The sequence below is a fragment of the Gobio gobio genome, assembly GCF_949357685.1.
Source record: "Gobio gobio genome assembly, chromosome: 3".
In the NCBI taxonomy this organism is placed as follows: domain Eukaryota; kingdom Metazoa; phylum Chordata; class Actinopteri; order Cypriniformes; family Gobionidae; genus Gobio; species Gobio gobio.
The window spans coordinates 12,431,150-12,452,055 of record NC_137099.1 but is presented as its reverse complement, the minus strand read 5'-3'; the positions used below and the strand labels follow the sequence as shown (position 1 = coordinate 12,452,055).

Here is a 20,906-nt window from a genome sequence, read left to right as displayed (position 1 = left end):
TTATAGCTGTGGGTTAGAGCCTGAGAATGGGGGGTAGAGAGGGTGACAATGTGTGTATATGTGTGTGTGTGTGTGTGTGTGTGTGTGTGTGTGTGTTGTTCAGATTACTGTGCTTGTCCCAGATTATGCTTCAGTGCTGAGAGATTAAATGACTTCCTTTAAAAAAATGGTGGAATGCCATTATTATATACATGCTTTCTGAATTATAGGGTTCTTTATGTTTTTAAAGGCGAATCTCACATCAGTCTAAAATGAGTCTAAAATTATATTTTTACATTATATTTTGCATAAATAAAACTAGACGATTTTCCGCTAAAATAAAATAATTACATTAAATTGTTATATATTAATGTATTAACACAACTGAAATAATATGTCACATATAGAATTTGTTTAGGATTACATTAATGAGAATAAGATTTATAAGAGTTAAAATATGACTTTTCTCGTTAGATTCTCATTACAATTAAATTAAATAATAGTTTTTATATAATCGTTTTTGAATTGCAATGCAAAAAGTCTTAATGGCTTTAACTTCTCAGGGCAAATTATCAGCTCTTTTTCTTCTTCTTCTTCTTCTTTTTGATTTTGTTGTGAATTATGACCTGGACAGGTTCTTGACAGGATTCACCCATAAAGCATATCACATTTCCAGACTGAACCTTATCCTCTATAAATTATACTCCCTTTCCATTTCCTCTTGTTGGAGTACACTTGGGTAACCTTAATCCAATTCCTGAATTGTGAATATTAACCTCAATGTCAGTTCTATGAAAGGTTTGCAGCTCTTGTCACCTCTTTTGTATTGAACTTGTGTTGTATCCTTCATCTTCATAACCAGTGATAAGGCTGGATAAGTCTTAGCTCGCCCCTGCAGGGGATTTGAAGCTCAGTAAGTCATGTTCTGTGTTCACCCTATCCCGTGTATAGCATCAATATCATGCAGCTTGACAGATTAATGTTGCATCTGACTGGAATGTTGAACATTCCAAGGCCCTTGAGTATTAATGCAACATTTCTTCACACTAACTATGAGGTTTTCAAAAATAAAACTGCTGATTTATACCATTAGATGTAAAGACAAGCCAGTTATGAGCAAGTTATTGATAAGGATACCCTTATTTTATAATTATTTAATCGGAGAGTTTAAGGGGAAAAAAATATCAGCATGTTTTTCTATATAAATAGACCTTTATGTTTTTACAATGTTGCATTTTGATTGCAATTAGTGACAAATTCGTCATTAATGCACGTGGGGAGCGAAGGCTGGCCCGTGTGGTCCGATCAAACAGACAAGCTACTGTAGTTCAAGTCGTGCTAGCTCTGATAGAAAGGTATCAGAATACACAGTGCATTGTGGTTTGTTGCGTATGTGGCTACATAGCCGCAGACCAGTCAGGGTGCCCATGCTGACCCCTGTCCACCGTCGAAGACGCCAACAGTGGGCATGTGAGCATCAGAACTGGATCACGGAGCAATGGAAGAAGGTGGCCTGGTCTGATGAATCACATTCTCTTTTACATCACGTGGATGGCCCGGGTGTGTGTGTGTCGCTTACCTGGGGAACACATGGCTCCAGGATGCATTAGGAAGAAGGCAAGCCGGCGGAGGCAGTGTGATGCTTTGGGCAATGTTCTGCTGGGAAGCCTTGGGTCCTGCCATCCATGTGGATTTCACTTTGTCCCTGCAGTAGATGTGGCCTCTTTCAGCAGATAATGCGCCTGCCACAAAGCTAAAGTGGTTCAGGAATGGTTTGAGGAGCACAACAACGAGTTTGATGTGTTGACTTGGCCTCCAAATTCCCCAGATCTCAATCCAATCGAGCATCTTTGGGATGTGCTGATCAAACAAGTCCGATCCATGGAGGCCCCACCTCACAACTTACAGGACTTAAATGATATGCTGCTAACATCTTGGTGCCAGATACCACAGCACACCTTCAGGGGTCTAGTGGAGTCCATGCCTCAACGGGTCAGGGCTGTTTTGGCAGCAAAAAAGGGACCAACACAATATTAGGAAGGTGGTCATAATGTTGTGCCTGATTGGTGTATCTATTTGTGTATGTAAAAGGTCTGCAAAGTTTAAAGATCAAACTGCACAACGAATATTGTCTCCTAAAAGACCTGCAAAAGGGGTTGTCAACAATTCCAGTCTCTCTTCCTGATTCATGCATACGTAACAATGTAACACATTTGCATAATGCCAGCCCATGGCTGCCCGTGAACAAACTCTACTTTGACCCGCCCTCAAACACTAGTTGTAAGAGTCCTGTAAGAGTTTGGATTGTGCTGTTGACATGTCGAGAAGACGCTGTTTTCTGTGCTGCGAATCCACATACACTTCAAAAGGATGAGGACTTGTGCTGGAATTGATACAGAAAGAAAAAAAAAACGTTACTTTTTGTATCACTTTGTATCACCACTGAGGAAGCCTCTTCAGCCGAAATTCAGATATGGTAATAGGCAGTTTGTTTCCAACATGCGCTGTAATTGGTAGACCAATCACAACAGACTGGGCCATCTGACCAATCAGAGCAGAGAAGGCTGTCGGAAAGGAGGGGTTTAGCCTGAATCTTCGAACAAATTGTTTTCAGACTCTGAGAAATGTGGTGATGTGCAATGTATATTATGAGAAGTTTTTTTTTTCTTTTTTTTTTCTTGGATACATGTAAACCTTTTGTAGGAGACATTCTAAACAAAAGTAGGAACCTTTAAAATAGCATAATGGAGGCATTTTAAAAGAAACCTGGTAGAGCACATTTGAGAGTCTGCTCAAGCTGTCGCATCCGTCTTTTCTCCTTTATTGCAATACAGTACGTAACACAAATGCAATAGCATGTCATAAAAGTAAGATGATAACATAAGTTATGACCATTATTAAATTAAACTATACCTGGTCTATCTCCATGCAGCATACATTCTCTGGCTCTAAAGGCATCTTACAACAGTTCCCTTCCCACACAAGCAATTTATAGATTATCATGACAGCATATGCTAATAGATGACTTTAAGATAGTTAACTCCACATCAGCTACATAAATTCATCAACTAGCCATTCAGAAACGTCCTGTCTCATTCTACAGTTTGTCACTTCTTGTGTGGCGTTCACACCGGACGCGAATAATTCGTGCTGTTTGCGCGAAGTTGGACGCTTGAACATTTTGAGTTTACTCGCTTCATTCGTGCGTGAAATTTGCTTCATTCGTGTGTGACATTCACTGCACAACAGACGAGAATTCGCGTCATGGGAGGGGCTTCTGCCAGCCGGCTCGTCTCATTGAGAAATGGCTGACATGGGCTGTTTACACGTCTTTTTTGTTCAAATCTACTGTTAATGTGTGACAAAACGTAGTTTTAAGACTTTTTCAGGTGATAATGTAGTTGTTTAAAGCTCAAATCTGTGGTTAATTTATAAAAAGAGTGCCTATTTGAACATTTTATCTGGCGTTTTCGGAGTTGTGAGCTCCAGTGGATCAGCGGCACTCCGCGCTTGTTTACCCCGGCGAGGTAATGATGTCTCTGTGGTGTCTCGAGCTATAATTTGTCTTGTGTAGATGTAATGGCAGAACTTTGGTCTCATGGATCTATCATTGGTTCCTTGGCAAATCGTTTAGGCTGAGGGCAAAGTGAAGTTTCATTTCTTTTTTCTTTTTTCTTTTTAGGCTATAACTTTAAGTTACAGTTGTAGCCTGCTAGCACTGACTTTGAATGTTTGACTGAATTGTTTGCTTTATTTCATGTATAGCTTATTATACCTTTTACTGATACTTTTGTATTATTGATCAAACATAAACTTGCATTTAACAAAAAGAGACTGGGTTGTGTTTCATGTCATTTAATGTTATCACAGTGATACTCATATTGTCTGAACCAGATATTAATATACAGAATTTCTCCTCATTGTTGTCACTACTAGAGCAAGCTCCTGATTGGTTAACGCAGTGCGAATATCCGCCAAAGTTCCGATTTTTCAACTTGAGCGATTCCCGCAATTCGCGCGAATCACGCGTTCAAAACGCTCAATTTGCGTCATTCGCGGCGCCTCATTCGCACAAACCGTGCTGCAGAATGCCTATTCGCGTCTCTGCATTGACTTAAAATGTAAATCACTTGCACGAATCGCGTCATTCGCGTACGGTGTGACCGCACCATTAGTGAGTCTCTCCATCATTGTCTGATTCCGGTTTGAACATAAAAGGCTGAACAGTTTCGGACCTTTTCTGTGCGTGTCTGCGTGCTAACACAAGCTCTTGAAGCTCATTTGCATTTAAAGGGACACACTCAAAAACAGTGCGTTTTTGCTCACCCTCAAAAAGTGACAATTTTAACATGCTATAAAAAATTATCAGTGCAGTATTTTAAGCAAAAACTTCACATACGTACTCTGGGGACATCAGAGACTTATTTTACATCTTGTAAAAAGGGGCATAATAATAAAATATATAATCCACCCAAAAATGTCATTCCAAACCTGTATAACTTTCCTCTGTGGAACACAAAAGAAGATATTTTAAATATTGTTGGTAACTAAATAGTTTCAAAATATGTTTATATAGGTTTAGAATGACTTAAGGGTGAGTAAATGGTAGCATTAAAATTTTTGGGCTGACTAATACTTTTAAAGCTTTTTTATAGTATACTTCTTCACATAATTCAGAGCTTCTTTCCTGGTCTTTTCTCTCTTAACTCTGTTCCTTAGTATCATTGAGAGACTATTGTGTATTAACATTTTAAATTTAATTTTTATTTGTATATTTTAAGTTTTAATTTTAATGCTAGTTAAAGTTTTAGTAATTTTGTTGTGTTGTATGATTTTAGTTTTAGTTAACTATAATAACCCTTCTCCTTCATAACCCAAAGCGTCCTTGTGCACGATGAGCTTTTATCCATAATGTTCCTATTGCAAGCCACACCGGGTGAATTACAGTGAAGTATCAATATACTGATACATTAAAGTAATTTGGATCTAGAACCTGCGGGCTGCGCATTTGCTGTAGAATTGATCTGTGATTGTGGAGCTGATGTCAGTCACATGCTTGTCTAGGCGTCTGTGTCGTAGGCTGTCAATGAATTGATTACTTAATTACTCACAACATGAAGTACAATGTAGGGGCTTTAAAACTGCTGCTTTTGTGCAACGATTATCCCTTGTCTTGAGAACTGGAGACCACATTAAGCACAATAGCTCATAAATGTTAACAAGACGTGAGAGCCAGGTAATTTATAGGCTCTCATGCAGTACTAGAGTTGGATTAGATAGTGCAGAACAGGCTAGACAAAAAACTGTGTTTTGAAAGTAGTGTCTCATTTCTCTTCAACTAGCAGCACCAACTGTAAATGCAAAAATAATGACTGTCCTGTGGATGTTGTGTGGGCATGTGCCCAATTACCCATATGGTAAATCTGGCCCACAGCCTAACTTTGCCTAATTTAATAATTAAAAAAGCGTCTTAACCATTAATAGAGGGCAATGAGGGCATCTCAATTTTATCCACTATATGTAGCATGAAATCGCAGTGCTACAGGTGCTTTTTGTTAGGGATGAAGGAGCTTATGGCCTCCCATTGGCTGGATGTTTCAACATCTGTCTTGATTTCATGTGGCGAAGAGACTGATATTCAAAAGCCAGAGAAGGTACAGAACCTGGAGTCATGCTATCAGAGGGTCCGAGTGCTACTTGAATTGCTGTACTGAGAGACTGTAGGTTTATTAGGAACTATTAGAGCACTTTTTAATGTTTCCCTGCTGTGACTTATTTTGTGATTTATGCAGTGCATAGCTAATGAACTGAAAGCATTAGTTCACTTCAAAATGAAAATTTCCTGATATTTTACTCACCCCCATCTCATCCAAGATGTTCATGTCTCTCTTTCTTCAGTCGAAAAGAAATTAAGTTTTTTGAGGAAAATATTCCAGGATTTTTCTCCACACCATTGACCTCCATGGCAACCAAAAAGTTGAAGGTCCAAATCAATGCAGTTTCAAAGGGCTTCGAAGGGCTCTGCGCGATTTTCAAGAAAAAATAAAAATGAATATACTTTTTAACCTAAATTGCTCATCTTGCGCTGCTCTGCGTCTCGCCAGCGATTGCGCAATCACGTCTACAACGTCACATAGACGTAGACAGAAGTACCACCCCTGTGTTTACAAAGCGCACATGCGAAGACTAATACAAACGCCCTTTAGCAATAAAAAAGGGAAATCAACAATGTTGGACGATTTTGAAGTTGAAAATGGAGTGTTTTTCGGTAATGGGCAATTGTATTAGTCCTCGCATGTTCGCATGGGGCGGTACTTCCGCCTACGTCTAGTGTGACATTTTCGACGTGATTGCGCAATCACTGGTGCACTGCAGAGCAGCGCAAGATGAGCAATTTAGGTTAAAAGGTATACTAATTTTAATTTATTTTAGAAAATGACTGATCGTTTTGCTAGATAAGACCCTATTCCTCGTCTGGGATCGTGCAGAGCCCCTGAAGCCCTTCGAAGCGCTTTGAAACTGCATTGATTTAGACCTTCAACATTTTGGTTGACATAGAAGTCAATGGTGTGGAGAACAATCCTGGAATGTTTTCCTCCAAAAACTTTTCGACTGAAGAAAGAAAGACATGAACATCTTGGATGAGATGGGGGTGAGTAAAATATCAGGAAATTTTCATTTTGAAGTGAACTAATCCTTTAACTGGTTCATGTCTTGATGGCAAAGTCTTGCTGTAATTCCTACATAAGTCCAAAAACATTACCTTGTACCCACAGCATCCGGAGTTGTGAATTTAACTTGCAGAATTGGAATATCACATAAAACTTTTGTGAATAAAGCAGCTCTTCCTGGGAAATTGGTGCAAAATATATTGAAATGGAAGTTTCTGTAATCAGGGAAGCCAATGTGGCTCTTTTTTCCTACATCATTGTAAGGATCGGTTTTGGTGCTAAGACAAAAGCTGAGATACAAACCCCAGCAATAGAACAATAAAAGTCAGTAATCTTGAGAGAAGATCTCACAGAAACTGTGGGACACCACCCTGATGAAACATTTCTCCCCCCTCCCCATTTTGCCCTTTCCTTGCCCTGTGTTCAAGTCACCAAATCCAGATATACCAGTGATGATGTATCTTGTAAATCTATTGTTTTATACCTTTCCATACACTATATATAAACTGCCAAAGTCACGTGATTTCAGTAAAGGAGGCTTAGTTACGTCTTCACTGTTTCGAAACGTTTCAAAACACTTCGAAATGTCAATGGTTCACCGCTAGGGGGCGATGATCTCTCTGAACCCATGAATCATGAGCAGTCACTGAGAACCATTGAACACGTGTCTGTGGGTTTTACCTGATCTCAGTTTTATACATGTGTAGAAGTTTTAATTAGACATTAGTATATTTTAAAGGAATAATAGTAGTTAATAGTCTCGTATTTGCCTGTTTATCTGCACCATCCACGGAACAAACAAAACAAGCCCTGACAATTGATAAAAGAACATATAGACACTTAATATTTAATTTTATTAGATAATTAGTTAAATAATATGATTAGATAATAAGTCAAATAACATTTGAAAGTTTTTTTTTCAATAAAACATTTGCAATAGATTTGTAAAAGGTGTTTTTATGCATGTTTATGCAATCGTGACAGTTGACTTATCGGATAAAACAAGTGTTGACTTTTTTTTTGTCATTTTTATAATTCATGTGCATCTTGGCATTTCCATCCAGTGTATTTTAATGCAATATCCTAAAATGCTCATAAAATAGGTGGATAGAAACATAGTTAATGAAATATGTGCACTACTATTCAAAAGTTAGGGGTCAGTACTTTCATGGATTTTTAGGAGTCAGAAATTAATACATTTATTCACCAAATATACATTAAATTGAGTGACAGTAAAGACATCTATAATGTTATGAATTTTTTTTTTTTTAATAAATGCTTTTATTTTATTAAGCATCACATCTGTTTCAACATTCGTAATAACTACAAATGTTTCTTAAGCAGCAAATCATCATATTGGAATGATTTCTGAAGGATCATGGAGAAATGATGCTGAATTTTGAATGGTGACCACGGATGGTAAACTAGATTTTCAGTAATAATGGCTTAAATTTCAGCCCTTCCTATGAATGCAGAGGACTTGGAATGTAGTGTACAACTCATATGAACTTTTAGGGCCCTATTTTAACGATCTAAGCGCATGGTCTAAAGCGCGCGGTGCAAGTGTACTTACGGGATGTCCGAATTCTCTTTTGATAGTTTAACGACGGGAAACATTTTTGGCGAGCCCGGCGCATGGTATAAAAGGGTTGCCCCTATTCTCTTAATGAGCCATGGTTGTGTTTTGGGCTTAACGTGCAATAAAGTCTCATCTCCCATTCCCTTTAAAAGCCAGTTGCGTTTGCACCATGGTTCGCCTTTTACATGGCGGAATATAGACACCCACAACCTGACTAGTCAATTTAAATACATGTGTGTATTGCCACGATTGGTCAAATGATTAGCCAATTTCATTCGTCATTACAGCAAAAGTCAATTCTGATACATGCAATGACTATCCATAGGCATTTTTTATCTTTATGTACACAATAATAATCTTTTACATTGTAAACCTTTTATTTTTCATATTTAAAAATGTTTGTGTGCTGCTGCACGTCCATGTGTGTGTGTAATAAGCAGAGTGTACATGCGCTGTGCCCCTGCCTATAGGTGCATATTACTAATGTGCCCTTAAAATAACACAAAAAATACTGACTTTAGACCAGGTTTCAGTTGGTCAATGGCGCAGTCGTTTTCAGTTGCCCTAAAATAGCAACACGCCAATAATGCGCCTGAACACACCTCGTTTTCAGACCAGCACGCCCATGGGCGCACAAATGGGCGCAAATGCATTTGCTATTTAAACAACATGGCGCAGGACATGAAAATGATAACTGCGCCGGGCTGAAACTAGCAAAAAACACTTGTGTCGCGTCTGGCGCATTATAGGGCCCTTAATGCCTTTTTGGTGCTTTTTGGAGCTTGATATCCATTGTTTCATTATAAGGAAGAGAGCAGTCAAGACATTCTTCTAAACCATTCATTTTGAACTCCATGAACCTAAGAGTTTGGAACGGCATGATGAGGCGTAAATGTAATCAAGATTTTCTTTCATAGGTGAAGTCATCTTTTAAAAGACCGTAAACTGTATGGCAATATAATGCCAGGGATTTGAGTTCTTTTTGAACATTACTTGGTGAGAAGTCTTGTCGGGTTTCAGGGGAAAAATATGATTTCAGAATTTTTCCTTGACAGATGATGGATTATATCATCTTAACCTTTAACCTTTTGTAGATTTCCAAGTCTTGCACACTGTGAAACACTCCAGCTGGGTCTGCTGTGAATAAACTGAATGCATTATTGAAAGAAGGTCCAAGGGAAGATGAGTAATAAAGAATGTTTAAAACACAGGAGATTTTATGCGCTCGTGAGCAGGGGCTGGGCAACACTGATTTTTATTGTCATGGTTAAGGTCAAGGTTTCCATAGCAACAGGCACTATTGAGGTTGCAGTGATAATGGTATGAATAATTTATCACTTGGAAGGATTATGACTGAGTTCCAAAACACCTCATGGTGTGTGACTGTATGTGCACCCGTTTGAATGTATGCAAAATGTATGTTTCTGCCCTAAACTTCTTCATTTAGTGTGATACCATCACCACCGTTACTAGAGAGACATTGCATTGCATCTTCAGGTGAGGAGTTGCCATGGCATTTCTGTCACATTCTCTAATTAGCATCACAGCGACATTGAGTCGTCATGGAAATGCTCATTTGCGTTTTTCTCATTGCATTCCATAGTGTTTCTGAAGGTGAATGTCTGGGAGTGTGTTTGTCGAAAATGAGATGCTTAATTAGTTGTTGTATATTAAAAATGCAATAATTATGCATCTATCAATTTACTGTTTTCAAGAGATAAAGCTGAATAGGGAAATTAATTAACTTATTCATCATCATCACCCCGCATAAGCATAATTGATTAGGCTGTGATCAGCGGGTATGAATAATAATATAATTTATACATAATGACTAGCTTCTTAAGCATGTTTAGTAGAATAAGACTGCTATTAAGGTCAAATGAGCAGCACACACACACACAGGCTGTTTATTTAACCGTTTAGTGATATTTTATTCTGCTTTTTAAATTTATCTCACTTTCTGTCTGTCTCTACACTCTCCTGTCTCACCCTCTGAGAAGGCTGCCATCTGGACCACTTTCATTTAGCACACACACACGCGCGCACACACACACACACATGCACGCACGCACACATGCCCATACACACATACATCTGGAGATTAATATATCAAGCCATAGACATTTGATGGGAATATCCCCCCGAATTTATTGCACAACTCTGATTTTGATTAGGATTGTCAGTGTTGTGTTGTTATATGTCATTGTATGAACGGGTGGCTTATAACCAGCTGTGATTAAACAGTTTTGCTTGCGTTTAATGAATGGAAACTATACCTGCTGGCTTTGGCTGAGAGAAATGAGGAATCCCCTCTGTGACTGATCCACTTCTGGCTTTGACCTTAGTCCTCAATATAAACATGGCAGTATTTTATACCGGCTAATTAGAATCCTTCTTCGAAGTTGTCAGTAACAGGTGCACAAATGTGAGGAAAGGATCTTATTGCAGCAGTGTTATTATATGTATTAAACAAAATTCAAAATACTGAACAGAACAACCGTAATATCGTGACAAGAACTGAACAAAAAAAAACAAGGCTTAAATATACAGAACAAACCAATCAACAAAATGAACAACAGGTGTAACTGATAATCAAACAATAAATAAAGGTAACCAACTGAAAACACAGGAAACAAAACTAATCACATGCAAAACCCACCCAAACAGACCATGGGTGCTTCTCAATTCTTATTTGTGCATCCTCGTTTCCTTTCCTCGCGTCTTAGCTCCACCCCTTCAGGATGCGAGGGAAGGACGCAAGGAAAAGACGCGAGGACAGATGAATTGAATCAAGTGAAATGATATATCCTCGCTCCCTTTAGCGTCACTTCAAAGCGTCATCAATCAATGATGATTCTACACCGATGGATTTAGCTTGCACGTCGGGATTCCTTGAACATTAGAGATAACAATTTATATTGTAATAGTTTCAACCTTGACAAAATACCACATTTGTCCATATTTTATTTAATATTACCAGTTATTATTAACAACAAATTATTCCCAGTTATTAAAACTGCTTTTTATTTGTTTCTATCATTTTCTTGAGCTTTGATATAATTCTGCAACTGTCAGTTGTTGTTATTCGACATACATTTGTGTCTTGTACATGTAAACATAATAATATAATGTATAATTTGTGGCAAGATGACGTGAAGGGGGACGAGAATTAAGACGTGCGTCACGTTTAGCCGATAAAACACTTCCGCAAAGGATACACCTGTGTATCCTCGCTCATGACTCCTCAGAAAGCCTCCTCACTCCTCGAACCTCGCCTCCTCGCAGTGCAATTAGAAAGTTCAGATGTTCTGCAAGATGGCTGAGCTCGATCGGTTTTCGGGTCATAGGATGGAGGACGGAGGAGCGAGGAAACGAGGAGGGATATTGAGAAGCACCCCAGAAGTCCCATACAAAAGTATGACATCATTCAGAGAGGATTTAAAGCTGCAGTCTGTAACTTTTTTTCTGGTTAAAAATTATCCAATATCAATTTTTGAGCAAGTACATAACCAGCCAGTGTTCAAAACTATCTCCTTACCTTAGCCCAATTCACAACGGTAAGCTTGTAATAATGTGTTATAATTTGAGTGTTACTGGTAGCTTTCCACGGGAAATTCGAGCATACCACTGTTCGTCTTTGCGTCATTACGTCACGTCTGTATACACGTAGAAAGAGTCCGGCTAGTAGGCTATATCGCATGCGAGGATGCTGCAGGTGGTGGATCATTTATAGCCTTTTCTCACAGCAGCTGGAATAATTAAATGTATCATTTTGATGGCGGATTGAAATCCAGAAAGGTCCAAACGACAATCATCAGTGACAAATGGAGATTAGGTAATGCTAATACACACTAAATACAGGTAGTTACGCAATGCTGATGTTGTTAACATTAACAATTTGAGAATTATATATATGAGAAGTATAACAGTAATAATAATTTGCACAGTTTGATGTGATATGAGCTAAACGATCGTTAGATTTAATCACCGTTGGTCGTGCGGTTTATTGTAATGCATTTTTCTCAGTTGGTCAGAACAAAAGGGGCAGACATGTTACTTGTTCAGATGACATTTTCTAGTGAAAATTCTTATTTTGGTCATACTTCCAAGCAGTGGCGGAGGCAGAAAGTGGATGATGGGTGGGCATCTAAAATTGTGGGTGGGTCGGAATAATTGGCATCACCCCATGTTTTTGACACGGCTTAATTTGAAAAAAAAAAAAAAAAAGATGGACTGGTCCTTGCAAGGCACTAAACGCCCATGACTGTGTGAAGTGTGAAAAAAGATTAAATAGGTCATAACCGCTTTGTCGTTTTCGTGGATCTGTGTGAATGGGAATTGTTTTGACAACGCTGTCGTTTCCCAGGCCAAAAAAAGGGAACCGAAGGAAAAACTTTTCTGTTTTTAGTACATTGTTGTCGTGTAAACGTACCCTTAATGTGCAATTTTACGTGTCATTTTTGTACTTGTTCAGCATGAAATACCCAACATATCATCATATGCATATTTCCAGAGACATTAAAAATGTCAATGTTTGAAATGTATTATGTAGGCTACATATTTATTAGTATTATATGTAAAACAATGTATTTGAGATGACAAGGTGGAAAAACACTTAAAAATTTTAATTATACTATACAATTATTTTATTTATTAAAAGTAAACATAAAGCATGCCTATTATGACTGACTATATTTTCATGCCATCTTTTCATATGTAATCATTGCATTTTGTTTATGTCTGGCCAATAATGTTTTGTTAGTTTAACAAATGTGTCAGTTTTATGGAACAGATTAATGGAACAGCTTCCTTTACAATTATACAATCATTATTGATTATTCAGAGATCAAAATATTCTGTTTTCTCCTGCAGAGCTCCTGGGTGCTGCTAAGAAGGTGAATGTGAACTTCCAGGACACAGACGGGTGAGTTTCATCTATACTACAGTGACATGACATGATGTCCATCAATTACATTAAGTAGTAATCAGCTGATATAGGCTATTCAGTGGCCAGTGCCTATTAAAGGAAATAGTGATTGCAACTTAATGTAATGTATTTCCTGGTGAAACAGGGCAGTACTTTTTGAAAGTGCACACTATATACAGAAATGGCCATTAGGTGGTTGGGGGAAAAGGGTTGAAAACTATGAGTGATTGGTGACATCAGTACCATGCAATGCAGCTAGTGGACAGTCAATTATAATGTTACATGAACGTTTGTATGAATTCCCAAGATTCCTACAGTAGAGGTCTGTTGTTTTAGAATGCTGCAGTGTACTGGAGTTGTAGAGAGAGGTGTGTGTGTGTGTGTATGCACGTGGTTGGGGGCTCTGGCAGAGAAAAATCTCTTACTCATGGAAGTAGGTCATAGCCTCCTGCTCTGTTAGACAGTGAGGGATCGGAGCAAAGTGGCATAGTTGAGCTGCAATGAAGTCCGATCAGGGACTCTCTAAAAAGTTACGCATAAGCCTTAAACTGCCCCCATTATGCTCTTTCGGATAATAGTGTGTATTATAGCTGTTTGTGAATGTAAAAGGTCTTCAATGTTTCAGAGAACAAAGTGCATGATAAAAGAAGTCTCCCAAAAGAAAGAACCGACTGAACTGCCTAAAATGAGTCATCATGTAATTCCAGTCTTACTTCCTGCTCGAACCTATGTAGGTTTAAACATTTCAAAATTCAGATATGGTAATGGGTGATTGGTTTCCTACATGTGCTGTAAGCGGTAGACCAATCACAACAGAAAGGGCCATCTGACCAATCAGAGCAGAGTATGCTCTCGGAAAGGAGGGGCTCAGAGAGACTGGATTAAACCACTGTGAGAAAAGAGGTGATGCTGCGATGTATAGCTGTTATGAGAACAATTAAAGTTTGTTTGTTTCTTTTTTTTTTTTTTACCTTGGACGCATGTGAACCAGGAGACCTACAAAACAAAATTGCCAACCTTTAAAATAGAGCAAGAGGGGCACTTTAAAGCATCTGGGTCAAGAACTGATATATTAGGATTAGGTTATTGGGCTTTTTTGAAGAAAATATCTTGACCACATAAGAACAGGCCTAGAAATTAGTAGACACACACAGATTCACCTCAAGATTTTCTGCAGAATAGTAATGCCTGTCATTCACTCCCTTTTTCTGCTCTACACATCACTTCTACACATCACCTAACATGAGTTTGTTTTCCCTTATTTAATTGCATTTTAAATACATGTTGAAAACGAGTTGTTCAACATCAAATTTCATTATTTTTGGCTATTCTAAATTAAATCAATAACAGTGCAGTAGAGGTGATTACGGGGGGCAATTTCTCAAAATTTCAGGACACATGCATAGTTCTGTCTCTATAACTGAGAAAAATGAATGCCTTTGAGAGAAATTTAATCAAAAACAGATTTTGTGTAGTCCAGTACTTTTATTCTGCTGCCTGAACTTCTATTATCTTTGAAATCCATAGTAATATCTATCTAATCTTTAGTTTGTTGGATGGACGTTTCACATGAATGACAGATGCTAAAAGAATTAGTACCAAATAAAGTTGACGACTATTCAGTAACATTAATTATTAAGTATTAAAGCAATGCTAATATGACTTTGACATACTAATGAATACCAAAATATGTTTTTTTTCCTATTGTGACAGAAATTGGCTTACATATTTCTTTGATATACAACAGGTTTCATTTTATTTCTTACAATCACACCTTGTATTAAATTTGAGTAATTTAATGGCACCATCATTTTGCCATATGCATGTTTCTTATACCAAAAGATGTCTCCTACTTTATAGTATTAGTTCACTTTAGAATAAAATTACCCCATGATTTACTCACCCTCAAGCCAACCTATAGGTGTATATGACTTTCTTATTTCTGATGAACACAATCAGAGTATTATTAATAAATATCCTGATGTTTCCAAGCTTTATTTGAAGCTCAAAAGTGCATCCATCCACATAAACGTACTCCACATGGCTCCGGGGGTTAATAAAGGCCTTCTGAAGCGAAGCGATGTGTTTGTGTAAGAAAAATATCCATATTTAACACGTTATAATGCAAAATATCTAGCTGGCGGACCCCCTTCCGTATTCAACTCACGGAAAAAGCTTAACTGGCGCGACGTATGATGTCAGTTTTCTTCGTAAGTTGAATACGGAAGGCGGTCTGGCGGAAGCTAGAAATGTTACTTTATAAAGTTTTAAATGGATATTATTCTTACAAAAACCCATCGATTCCCTTCAGAAGGCCTTTATTAGCCGTGTGGAGTATATTTATGATGGCTTGATATAACTCTGATTGTGTTCTTCAGAAAGAAGAAAGTCATATACACATAGGATGGCTTGAGGGTGAGATCATGGGGTAATTTTCATTTTAAATTGAACTAATCCTTTAACATTTTACCTTATTTAAATCTATTCCAAAGGTTTCCCCCCTAGTAACCTGTGCTGAAAAAATGTGCCGATTCTATATGTCACTAGAAATGGTTGATGCATATTGTGTTTGTGTGCTTTTGTTTTACAGGTTATCTGCCCTGCATCATGCTGCTCTTAATGGTAACGTGGAGCTGATTGCACTGTTGCTCGAGTCACAAGCCGTCGTTGACATCAAAGACCACCAAGGTACTGACACAAACAGTACCTTTTATACTGTCCCAACACTTTTGAATGGTAGTGAATATGTTTCTCATTCAAACTACCTCCTCTTTTTCTGAAGGGATGCGGCCCTTACATTACGCCGCTTGGCAGGGCAAGTGTGAACCAATGAAAATGTTGCTCAAGGCAGGGTCATCAGTCAACAGCCAATCAGATGAGGGACAGATTCCTTTACACCTCTCATCACAACATGGCCATTATGAAGGAGTGAGTAAATGCACATTAACAGTCAGACTCGCTTGCTTATGCACACATGCTATACACACACACACACATCCTCACTGTACTGTACTGTGTGTTGGCAGAGTGAGATGCTGCTCCAACATCAGTCGAACCCCTGCCTCAGAGACCACGCTGGGAAAACCCCTCTAGACTTGGCCTGCGAATTTGGACGAGTCACGGTCAGTTACGCAGTGTTTGTGTGTGTCTGTCTGCGTGTACGCAGGGGTTTTGTGATAGATGGATGAGAAGCGGTGCTCCCCTGTGGGAACTACACCTCTTCTCACGTTCTCAGCCAAATGTAGAAAGTCCCACATGCGCTCACACCGCAGTTTACACTGCTTGCAAATGAGCACAAGAGACTCTTTCATGACAGTTTGCTCCAAACCTGTATGACTTTCTTTTCTTCCATGGAACAAAAGGAGAGTTTTGTACTAACTGGAAGTATTTATTTAATCATTTCAATTCTCGTTGTTTCATGCAAAATAACCATAAATGTATTATAAATGTCCATGTACACAAATCTTATGAAGCCATATTAGTTTTGTGTGAGAAACAGAGCAAAATGTAATCATTATTCACTGATCATCTTCACCTGTTAGCCATTGCAACTGGGTTATTCAGTTCATTGAGACTTGAGTCTGATTTGTGAACGACTCAATCAGTCCACGACTGCGTCTGAAAACTTAAAAATGCTGCCTTTGGAGGCTGCATTTCAAGGTAGGAAGGCATCAAGACATGCCAGAATCCAATGTTAGCTTCCGGTCTACTAAGATACCTTCATCTGATGGATTTTGAAGGCAGCATAGATGTATCCTTCGCTGCCTTTGATATCCCACAATCCTGTGCTTTCCATTCTGTGACAGCTAAAAAATTAAGAGCATCTGAAAGTTGCAATTGGTGGTCAGTTTGTGTGTAAATGGACATTTTTGCAAGGAATTACTATTGTAGTAATTAAATATTTGCTTAGTTATCACCAAAGCTCACTCTATTTTGCTGTAGATCATTAAAGCATTACACTGTTTCGTGAGGTGCCTTCATGCACAAACGCTGCCTTCAAAGTCAATGCCTGATAAGGCAGCGATGCATCAAGTCAGCTGCCTAAGTTTTCAGACAGCCCACATTTGGAAAGTGGAGAAACCAATTCACTTAGGAGATTTCACTCAAAAGGATGATTCATTCACAAATGAATCATTGCTTCACTCATAAACACTGCAAAGAAAGCTTGGGCAGATGTCTGGATCCATTGAAAAATGACTTATCTGTTCCTCACATAAACCTATCAACTTCAGACGTCTTGCACTATACAAGAGCACATATGTGAATTTATGAGTTTATGATACTTTTATGGTGTTTGGCATCCCTTTGAAGCTTAAAATACTTTTTTTTTTGGTGTTCTCTGGAAGAAATAAATTCATATGGGTTTAGAACGAAATGAGGGTCATTAAGGGAACTATTTCTTACTATTCATGTTTGTTTTATATGACACATTACATATTGTTTTTTTTTTTGACGTATTGTTTTTTTGTCTTATTAAATCATTTCTTTGACCATGCATTACATTTATGTTAAAGTTGCTGTAAGTAATGTTCTGTTTCGCTAACTTCCAGCCAGACTCAGAATCTGAATAAGATCACTCCCTCTCTCCAAAATATCATGCTTCAAAAACATGTCAGCAAACCTGATGTCAGCTTACCCGAACGCTCAAAGTGACTGACAGGCAGTGAGAGCCTCAGAGTTCTCTGATTGGCTAAACAATAGCGATCAAATTTGTTTTTGCTGTTCACAGAGCTTAAAGCTGTCACAGAGACAGGTGTGATGTCTCAGGATTTCAGTGATATACTGTATGCTATTCTATATATAAAAAAAAAAATTACAGCACTTTTAACTGATGTATTTTTTACAGTGTATAAATAACAATAAATAATATTAATAGTTATACATATTAATACAAATTCATACTTTTCACTTAAACACTGATCCTAATGCACTTTTATAGTTGAAACAATTTGCAATCACTATGGTTTGCATGGTAATATGACATCATCATATTAATTATCATATTAATCATAAAACCATCATATTAATTCACTGAAGTACTGTTTACACTACCGTTCAAAAAGGTCAGTAATGTTTTTGAAATATGTTTCGTGTGCTCACAAAGGCTGCATTAATGATCTAAAATACGTTAAAAACAGTAATATTGTAAAATATTATTACAATTTAAAATAACTGTTGTGAGGATCAGCAAAGTTTATTCAAAAACACAAAGAAAGATAATCTAAAACAGGAACAAAAATCTAAAGAAACAAGAACGCAACAGCTTCACAAAAGCATTCACATGCAACAACTGACAACAGACTACTGAAACACTTTTCCCTATGTTAGTCCACTAATATAGTTCACTTGAAGGAGTGAATGAAAACCAGTGAGTGAATTTGGACAGCCATTGAGTGTACATTGGCTGTACACTCATTATTGCTTTGCAATGTGGGATTGAATTAATGCACTCAATAACGTCCACTATGGTTGCGGACACCACTACAAATAGCTGTCCCTTCAAATAATGCCCTATTTGAGGGTATAGGGGGCGATTTCGGATTCAGCCACAGAGAAACAAGTGGCTAACGAGGAACAGGTGTGAATAATGAATCATTAGTCTATGGAAACTAATTAGGGTAACTATGGAAACAAAGGATGCATTCGAAATCACATACTTCCCTATGTATTATGTGAAAAACAATATCGCTGCGTCCGAAATCAAATACTTCAAATACATCTGAATTCATAGTATTCGAAAGACAGTAGGCGAAAAGTACCCGGATGACCTACTGTTTCCGGTGAGATTCTTAAGTGCACATACGATGGACACCTCTTCCATGGCCTAGGGGAGCGCGGGGCACAACCTAACGCGGGGTTAGTTGTAACACGCAGGTTTTAACACTTTCCACACATGCCAGAATGACGAAACTTAGTGTATTTACTAGTTGCCATATCAACATTATTTAGAGAAAAAATAGGGCCAAAATTAAAAAATCTCTGGAAGATATTACTGAACATTTATTTAACTATAGAAAAAGTAAATTTCTTACTCAAGTTTATTTTCATCTCTGTTTTTCTGTGTTTATTTAAAATAAGACAAATCTGATATTATTGTAATCGTATATCGTCTCAGGTTACGAATGTAACCATTGTTCCCTGAGAACAGGGAACGAGACGCTGCGTCAGCTTCGACGCTACGGGGAACGCCTCCGGCGTGACAGGTGCCTGAAATCACATTGAATCACGTCAATTCCACTGACCGGCGACAGCCTCTGATGTCATCAAGGTGCGACCAGGAAGTATATAAGGGCGCCTTGCCAACATGACAGTATCTAATCGTCTGAAGGGACTGTTTTCGGCAGGCAGGCCCTGTGGCATGGCACAGCGACGCAGCGTCTCGTTCCCTGTTCTCAGGGAACAATGGTTACATTCGTAACCTGAGACGTTCCCTTTCGAAAGGGAACTCGCGCTGCGTCAGCTTCGACGCTACGGGGAACGATATACCAACGCCGCCATGCCGACAGGAGTGCATGCCCACTGGCAGTGACAACTGTCAAGACAAGCAAATCTTGCTGAAATGCCTGAACCACTCCCCTTCTGGTCACGTTAGGCTGTCAGTGACAGCGCCCCCTACGGTCAAAGCCCAAGCTTATCGCCTGAGAAGGAAACCTTCACACACATGAGTTCCTTCCCAGGCCTTGCTCAAAGGCCTGGAACCAACCCATTCGACTCAGAAGGGGTTCCTTTAAGGGAACGTGGCAAGGGAACTACGAGGGAACCCTATGCCAGTCACTATTCGGGAGATTATCACCGAATGCCACCAGGGAGACCTGACCAGGTGACCCAGTCTAGTATGGGACACGTAATACGGTCAACCCTGTCTGTACAGTACAGAGCCTCTGGTACTCGCCTCCGAAGAGACATCCCGCTAGGGTGCTGCAAGAAAGGGCAGCATCACCGACTAGCCGGACCTCAGAGACGGGTTATCCCGGAGAGCAGCGCTCAGCGAAGTGCTTTTCAAACCCTTGCTAGCGAGGGGAGTCAAGCCGCTCGATCCTCGGATCTACCAAGCACTTATTTTAAAACGTGCTTAGGAGGCCAAAGGCCTTATAGGCTGAATATATCGGGAGGGGCCCCTCGGGACCTACCACCAATAGATCAGCCCCAGGAGGCTGTAAGCTCACAATAGACCCTCGTTTGAGAGGAGCTCATAAGCCTGCCCGGTAGGCAACCATGCCGTAGGCCTACTATGAAGGTCCCGTCCTGTCGGGACCACATAGCCGCAGTAACACTTCGTCGTGCTAGGGTAAGAACACCGCCTTCAGGTCTCGCAAACGGCCAGAGGCCGGTGCCTGATAGCGGGTAGCCACTAGCTGTCAGCAAAAAAGCCAGTTGTGTGTTCCCGCCTAGGGAACTCGTCCCCCAGGGAGGCCGAGAGAGGCCTCCACCTGGTAACCTGATAGACCGCTCGCGCATCCAAAGCAGCGCTCGTCCTCAGGAAGGCCAAACGGGCCTGATACCTGATCGCAGTCGTGCTAGCCCTCGAGGTAGCTGGGAAGACCAGGGACTCGCTTAATCAGGGAGGCCAAGCGGGCCTACCAACTGCAAGACATCGGGCACTCACAGCCAAACTGAATGTGCTACTCATAGCGCTTAGAGCTCACCACAGCGGCTGGGGACCGGGAGCTCGCTTTCAGGGAGGTACCATGCCTACCACCTGATAGCAAAAAGTGCCACTTATAGCACTTTATGCACACCACAGCGGCCG

The 20,906-nt window shown here is 39.3% G+C and overlaps 1 protein-coding gene across 2 annotated transcripts in view; it reads left to right on the top strand.

Moving 5' to 3' along the window:
- The window catches only part of LOC307123470 (caskin-1), an 81,765-nt gene that overhangs the window by 23,473 nt on the left and 37,386 nt on the right, over window positions 1-20,906 (top strand). For both annotated transcript variants that reach the window (XM_079812004.1, XM_079812003.1), the window contains exons 2-5: window positions 13,102-13,153; window positions 15,747-15,844; window positions 15,939-16,084; window positions 16,183-16,278. In XM_079812004.1, coding sequence (XP_079668130.1) covers window positions 13,102-13,153; window positions 15,747-15,844; window positions 15,939-16,084; window positions 16,183-16,278 — 392 coding nt within the window. The remainder of the gene's footprint in view (window positions 1-13,101; window positions 13,154-15,746; window positions 15,845-15,938; window positions 16,085-16,182; window positions 16,279-20,906) is intronic.